This window comes from Narcine bancroftii, chromosome 10 (assembly GCF_036971445.1).
Source record: "Narcine bancroftii isolate sNarBan1 chromosome 10, sNarBan1.hap1, whole genome shotgun sequence".
NCBI classification, from domain to species: domain Eukaryota; kingdom Metazoa; phylum Chordata; class Chondrichthyes; order Torpediniformes; family Narcinidae; genus Narcine; species Narcine bancroftii.
In genome coordinates, this window is record NC_091478.1 from 52,027,718 (window position 1) to 52,035,771 (window position 8,054).

The 8,054-nt window shown below is 46.6% G+C and overlaps 1 protein-coding gene across 1 annotated transcript; it reads right to left on the reverse strand.

The window, feature by feature from the left end:
• Positions 1 to 728: 728 nt before the first annotated feature.
• On the reverse strand, positions 729 to 7,560 carry LOC138744567 (zinc finger protein 420-like). Its single transcript, XM_069900927.1, has 2 exons — positions 7,053 to 7,560; positions 729 to 5,024 (listed from the first exon to the last, which is right to left on the reverse strand). Exon 2 carries the CDS (start codon positions 4,842 to 4,844, stop codon positions 3,264 to 3,266), a length of 1,581 nt encoding a protein of 526 aa, XP_069757028.1. The 5' UTR covers positions 4,845 to 5,024; positions 7,053 to 7,560; the 3' UTR covers positions 729 to 3,263.
• Positions 7,561 to 8,054: the final 494 nt, after the last annotated feature.

The window sequence follows — 8,054 nt, forward strand, 5'->3', positions numbered from 1 at the left end:
GGACTTACTCTTTGGAGTTTAGAAGAATGAGGGGGGACTCATAGAAGCACTTCTAATGTTGAAAGTGCTGGACAGAGTAGATGTGGCAAAGTTGTTTCCCATGGTAGTGGACTCAAGGACAAAAGGTCACAACTTCAGGATTGAATGGCATCCATTTAAAACAGGTGCAAAGGAATTTCTTTAGCCGGAAAGTGGTGAACCTCTGGAATATGCAGGCACTGGTGGCTGTGGAGGCCAGGTCGTTGGGCGTATTTAAGGCAGAGATTAATAGGTATCTGAGTAGTCAGGCTAACAAAGATTCTGCAGAGAAGGCTGATTAGATCATAATGGAATGGTGAAATGGAATCGACAGGCTGAATGGCCTACCTCTGCCCTAATAGTTTATGCTCTGAAGAGGTACATTTTGGAAGGCTGAACATGAAGGTGGATAATTGCAGGAGTCCTAACACTGCGAAAGAACTGAGGGACCTTGGTATCCAAATCCTTAGATCTCTCACGGTAGCCACACAAGTTGATAAGAGTAGTTAAGTTTTGCTGGCCTTCCTTGGGTTGGGAGTTGAGTTCAAGTGCCATGGTTAGATCAGGAAGAAAGCCACCCAAGTTACTGGTCCATCCTGGAACACAGGAACTCTTTTCATTTTCATTTTTCCTGAGGTTTGCCTTAAAGTTCAGTGTCAGAGATCATTATAGATCTGGGAGAAGAATAAATAAGAAAGGGCTTCACAAAGTAACCACTATTAATTTATTAACCAAAGGAAAACATTCAGCAAAATGTTCAACAAAAGACAAATCAATGAGTCTCTTGATTGGTAGCTAGTTTGGTGCATTTGTTGTTCCTGGCACTGTCAATGCTACAGATCACAGAGGTTCAAGGCCTCAAAGAAACACGTCAACATAAGGACGTCAACATCACACCCCAGGTACACTCTCTTTTCTAATCAGGGTTAAGGCTCAAGAACGTAAACACACTAACAGGCTTAAAGACCTTTCTTCCCCACTCTTGAACAAACCCCATAATAGTGCTATCAATGCTGGTGTTTGCTTGATGCTCATTGTAATCCTATACTCTTCACATGATTTGTAGGAGTGTTAGAAATGAACTTTTAGTCAGTTCACAGAATAACCCTTCTAATTGCATGATATTTAGCCATATATATACAGCATGGTAACGGGTCATTTCGGCCGACGATTCTGTGCTGCCCAATTTACACCCCATTAACCTATGCTCCCAGTACATTTTGAATGATGGGAAAAAACCGGAGCACCTGGGGAAAACCCACAGATATGGGCAGAACATACAAACAGCATGGGATTCAAACGCCTGTCCTGTCCAAATCACTGGCGCTGTAAAGGCACTGCGCTAACCACTACACCATATTCAACTTAAGACTACATGAAGATAAACAACTTCTGGTGAGAATCTCCATACACAGTCATGACCCAAATTATCCATGTCCATTTATCCCCAATGAATGCTGCCTGATCCACTGAGTTCCTCCAACTTCCTGTTGTTTGCTTGACATTCCAGCATCTGCAATTTTTGAGTATCTCATTCATGTAATAAGATGATTATGGCATCCTAAATCAATTTGAAGATGGAGTTGGAATGGTATGGATTACATGAGCACCAGTATTAAATATGATCATATTCCCAAGGCAAACATACACTTTTTGATTTACAACTTTCTCAAATTTATTATTTTTAATAATTTGCTTGATTTAAGAATAGCCTCATTAGTTAAAATCAAGAATGATTGGGAACAGGATTTGAATCTTTCATTCTCTGATGAGGTGTGGGATTCTTATTTGTAATCTGATAAAAACAACCTCCTTTTGTGCCGACACTTTGTTATAATTTAAAGTGGTCCATAGAGCACATAGATCTAAAGTCAAATTGTCTCGTTTTTATTCAGATACAAATCCTCTATGTGATAAACATAAAATTGTTGATGCTTCTGTGGTTCATATGTTCTGGACTTGCCCTAGTTTAGAAATTAACATTATCAGTGATTCTCAAGTTCAAATTAGAACTTTGTCCACTAATTGCTCTCTTCGGATCATTTCAAGATGATGATGTTTTACTGACTCCAACTCAAAACTAAATTTTATCTTTTACTTCATTGTTAGACAGATGTACAATTTTGATTAAATGGAATGACAATAATCCACTTATACATACACAATGGTTAAGTGATATTATATCTTGTTTAAGTTTAGAAAAAAATTAACTATGCCATTAAAGATTCAAATATTAACTTCCAAAAGACATGGGGCCCATTTATGGACTATTATCATAACCTAAAGAATTCGGGTTGTTCTGAACCTTTGGTGCTGTGCTGTCCCTCTCCAGATTGTTATCACCTGACTCCTACATGTCAACTTTTAACTTTGCCTAGTGGTAATTATAAGATTTTGTTTTAAAATGATTTTTTTTCTCATCTTTTGTATAACTATACTGTTCAATTTTTCATAATGTAAATATCAATAACATATTTTAAAAAGGAATGTGATCATGGAATATTTAATTTTTAAAAAATTTCGACGTACAGCACAGTAACAGGCCATTTTGGCTCATGAGCCTGTGATGCCCAATTCCATCCAATGACCTACATCCCCTGTTCATTTTCTATTAAAGTTGTGAGAAAACCCATGCAGACATGGAGAGAATGTACAAACACCTTACAGACAGTGCGGGATTTGAATCCCAGTCGCTGGTGCTGTAACAAGACTACACTAACCGCTTGGCTAACTGTGGCCCTGGTTAACATAGATGTTAGAACATAGAGCAGCACTGCATGGAACAGTCCCTTCAGGTCACAGTGTTGTGCTCCATTTTGCTGCATTGAATTGTGAAGTCAATCAAGGATTGTAACTGAATCTTGCACTCTTTGACTTGCTGTAACACTGCATCTTCCTGGTTTGTTATTGGTGTACGTATGAGTTGACTTGCTACCTAGCATACCAAAGTGATTCACGGTATCTTAGCACAAGTGACAATAAAAAAATTCAACATCAATCTTGCTGTTCCCTCAAAAGGTTGGAGGAGATAAGGTGAACTAGTCCTGATAATGAATACACTGGTGCCTCAGGATGTTGGAGAATTGAGAGAATCGCTTTCCTCACTCAAAGTAAGTGAACAGCTTCTCCCTGTTGTGAATTCTCTGGTGTTGCCATAGGTGCCAGGATCAGGCTCCACACTTGGTACAGGTGAACAAACAGTGTCTCCATGCAGGCCCACTGTTGGTATCAGCCAGCAGCAAGACTCAGAGAATCCCTTCTCTCACAGGGACCAGATGAAGTTCCCTACTGTGAACTGTCTGGTGTCGCTGCAGGTGTGAGGATTGAATAAAGCCCTTGCCGCACTCAGAACAAGTGAATGGCCTCTCCCCAGTGTGAATCCTCTGGTGCTGACGTAGGATGGAGGACTGGGTGAACCCCTTCCCGCACTCAGAGCAGGTGAACAGCTTCTGCCCAGTGTGAATCCTTTGGTGTTGTCGCAGGTGAGAGGACAGAGCAAAGCCCTCTCCACAGTCAGAGCAGGAGAACAGTGTCTCCCTAGTGTGAAGCCGCTGGTGTTTCAGCAGGTAGGAGGACTGAGAGAATCCCTTCCCACACTGGGAACAGGTGAATGGTCTCTCTCCGTTGTGAATTTGCTGATGTCGCTGCAGATTGGAAGACCGAGAGAATCTTTTCCCACACTGGGAACAGGTGAATGGTTTCTCTCCGGTGTGGATTCTCTGGTGTTCCCGCAGGTTGGAGAACTGAGAGAATTCTTTCCCACACTCAGAACAAGTGAATGGCTTCTCTCCAGTGTGAACAGTCAAGTGCTTCAGCAGGCCAGAGGATTCAGTGTAACCCTTTCCGCACTGGGAGCAGGTGAATGGCCTCTCCCCACTGTGAATTCGCTGGTGTTGCCGCAGGTTTGAGGATCGAGTGAATCCTTTCCCACATTCAGAACAAGTGAATGGTCCCTCCCCAGTGTGGATTGTCTGGTGCAACAGCAGGCGGGAGTACAGAGCAAAGCCCTTCCCACAAACAGAGCAGATGAAGGGGCTTTCTGAACTGTGAACTGCCTGGTGCTGCCGCAGTTGTGAGGACCGAGTGAATCCCTTGCCACACTGGGTGCAGCTGAATGGTCTCTCCTCTGAGTGAAGCCACTGGTGTGCCCGCAGACTGGAGGACTGAGTGAACCCCTTCCCACACTGGGAGCAGGTGAATGGTTTCTCTGCCGCATGGGTAGACTGGTGTTTCAGCAGGCTAGAGGAAAGTGTGAATCCCTTCCCGCACTCGGAGCAGGTGAATGGTCTTTCCCCAGTATGAATTCTCTGGTGTTGCTGCAGGCTGGCAGACTGTGTGAATCCCTTCCCACACAGGTAGCATGTGAATGGTTTCTCTGCAATGTGAACAGCCCTGTGTTTTATCAGGGTGGAGTTCAGAGTGAATCCCTTCCCACATTCACAGCAGATGAATGGTCTTTCACCTGTGTGAATTCGCTGGTGTGCCAACAGGGTAGAGGACTGAGTGAAGCTCTTGCCACATTGGGAACAAGTGAACGGTCTTTCTCCTGTGTGAATTCTCTGGTGTCGCTGAAGGTGAGAGGGCCGAGTGAATCTCTTCCCACATTCAAAGCAGGGGAATGGTCTCTCTCCAGTGTGAGCAAACTTATGCTCCTTCAGCTCTTGAGAGGTTTGAAAGCTCTTCATACACTCCATACAGGTGAATTTTCTATCCCCAGACTGAGCGCAGTGATGAGTTGCCAGCAAATCTGGAGAAAGCCCCCCTTCACCACACACATCACAATGGAATGGTTTCTCTGTGGTCTGACTGGTCACATGACCCTCCATGTCAATCACTTAGCTGCAGACCAGTCCAGACACCCAAAAGGTTTGGGATATCTCCGGGTTGTGATCCCCAAGCTTCCAATTCCCTGACCAAGCCTGATGAAACTCCAGTCCTAGTAAATCAAGTTCAGTCTGTGGTGTTTGCCTGCAGCTTCCTGCTTGGAAATGCTCAGCTTCTAAACCCTGTGAAGGGAATATTGTCAGAGTCAGTGGGAGCAAGATCTTTTCTGCAGCTAATATTACATGATGAAACAAATCCTTGAAGCATGGTCAACAGGACAAACCATGGGAGTGTCCTGAATGGCAAGGAGCATCATAATGGAAGGGCTGGTGGAACTGACCAGATTCAGAAAAGATAATGAAAGATCAATTCTATCAACCTCTTCCACAGGACCCCAGCACCACACATCAAGTCACCATCTCCAACTTTATCGCCTCTGCTCACCTTTCCCCCCCGCTCCCAAACAGCCACCAACCTCATTCACTCCCACCCTATTTCTACCTTCTACCCAAGATACACAAACCCAATGTTTCTGTCTGTTCTTGCCCCATCGAAGTAATTTCATCTTACCTTAACTCAATCTTTTCTCCCCTGGTCCAATCTCTTGCCACCTACATCCGTGGCTCTTAACATGCCCTCTATCTCTTCAATAACTTCAGATTCCCTGAACCAGACTACCTCATTGTCATTCCCTTTATTCCTCCATCCCCCTCACAGAAGGTCTGAAAGCACTTCCCTTCTTCCTGGACCAAAGGCCTGACCAGACACCCTCTACCACCACCCTCCTTCACTTCGCAGAACTTGTCTTCACTCTAAACAACTTCTCCTTTAACTCATCCCACTTCCTCCAAATCAAAGGAGTAGACAGGGAGACCCGCAGAGGTCCCAGCTACACATGCCAGTTTGTGGGCTTTGTGGAGCAATCCATGCTGCAATCCTACACAGGCAAGACCCCTCACCTCTTCCTACGGAATATCGATGGCTACATCGGGACTGCCTCATGCACCTGTGATGAGCTTGTCAACTTCATCCACTTCACGACCAACTTCCACCTGGATCTCAAATTTACCTGGTCCATCTCTGACAACATTCTCCCTTTCATGGATATCTCTGTCTCCATCTTGGGAGACAAGTTTTTCACCGATATATAACTCCCACAGCTACCTGCAATAAACTTCCTCACACCCTGCAAGAATTCCACCCTCTTCCCTCAATTTCTCTGTCTCTACCACATCTGTTCCCAAGATGAGGTCTTCCAGTCCAGATCTTCCGAGATAACTGTCTTCTTCCAGAAACGTGGCTCCCCCTTCCCACGATCACCTCAGCCCTCACCTGCATCTGCCCTCCATTTCCCACTCATCTGCCCTGGCCTCCTCTGCCCCCAGATGCAACAAACATAGAATCTCCTCATCCTCAACTAACACCCCACCAGGCTCTGCATCCAACACATTATCTGCTGGAATTTCTGACATATTACAGAATAACGCCACCACACACATTTTTCCTTCTTCAACCCTAGGCCTTCTATAGGGCCTGCTCTCTCCATGATTTCCTCGTGCACTCATCTTTCTCCACCTATTGCCTCCCACCCCCCCCCCCACCACTTTCCACTGTGCCCAAAAGAGATGCAACATTTTCACCCACACTTTCTCCTTCACCACAGTCCAGGGCCTTAACAGGCCTTTCAAGTGAAGCAACACTTCACCTGTACATCCAGTGGACTTATTTACCACATCTGGTGCTCCCTTTGAGGCCTTCTCTACATCGCAGAAACCGATCAGAGATTTGGAAGATCACCTCGCTCTGCTCACAAAAACAGTGACCTCCCAGTAGGCAATAATTTGAATTCAGTGTCACACACACATCTGTCCATGGCCTTATGTACTGTCCCACTTTGACCACCTGCAGACTGGAGGAACAACTCCGCATTTTCTGTCTGGGCAATCTCCAACCAGATGGCATTAACAGTTACTACTCTGCTTTCTGATAAACTTGTTCATCTTTTCTTTCCCTCTCCCTTTCCAATTCTCCCTTCCCTTCCCCCTCTATCCACTCAGCCATCACTCCCTCCCTTCTCCACCTGTCCCCGCCCTCCCTTCTCCCTCCACCCACTCAGTCATCCCTCCCTCCCTTCTCCACCTGTCACCTCCTGACTGTGCCCACCCTTCCCCCACTTGTTTGTTCGAACGCCTGCCGACATTCTCCCCTACCTGATGAAGGGCACAAGCCCATAACGTCGGTTCTGTGTCTCTGCCTTTGCTACATAAAGGACCGTGTTCGACCTGCTGAGCTTCTCCAGTATCGCGTTCATACTCCAACCCCGGTGTCTGTAGACTTTTGTGATTTAATTGGAATAGTCGTCGGTTGACCTTTGAAGGGATGTTGGGATTGCCGCCCATAATGCTTCGCGCTCCAGCAACCCATCTGGCCGGCCGGCCGGCCTTCAGCGTGAGGTGAGGCAGCGCATGAGTGGAGACGCACTTGTGTTACGTGTCATGACGCAAGCCCCCACTCCCAATGCTGGCCCTGACCCGGGTCCACGGCGCATCAGATGGATCCCGGTTGCCTATGGTCCAAGCTCGCCCCCTTCTCGACCAACCCCACGCCGGACTCGGCGCCTACACCCTTCTCGTGTAGGGGCCGTGAACCCGAGGGGGTCGGCCACCAGCACACCTGAGAAGCCGAAAACCCACCGGATATGGTGCGGTCGAACCGCAAGCTCCCACGTGATGTATTGGAGCTGCGATAGGCTACAGCAGCTGCCAATCACTCACTGTGAGTCAGCGTGTTTCCGGTGCTGAAATGTGTAGGAGGCAGGTAGACCAGGGTACCGCGTCGGACGGGGGTGGGGGGGAGGGAGAGAGGGCGAACACGTGTCGGATGGGTCATGGGGGAACCTGTGTCAGATGGGTCACAGGGTGGGGCGGGGAACTAACTCGTGTCTAATAGGTCATGGTTTAGAATTAGGGGACCGTGTCTGATGGGTCACAGAGCAAGTGGGGAGGCAGATGCAAATTTCAGTATCTGCCCTTAATGGTGTTTTCACGACTAGCCCATGCTGACTTTCGCATTGCTGCACTGTCGCTGCCTCCGACATACACCTGCAAGGGTGGTACCAACAACATTAAGAATGTTTGGTTGGCAGGTGGGTTTCAGAATCAGTGAAGTTTGTGGATGACATTTCATTCAACCCTTTTTCCTGCAGGCCAAGC

Coding starts and splice junctions, on each gene's coding strand:
- LOC138744567 (XM_069900927.1), bottom strand. CDS start 4,844: ATGGAGGGTCATGTGACCAGTCAGACCACAGAGAAACCATTCCATTGT.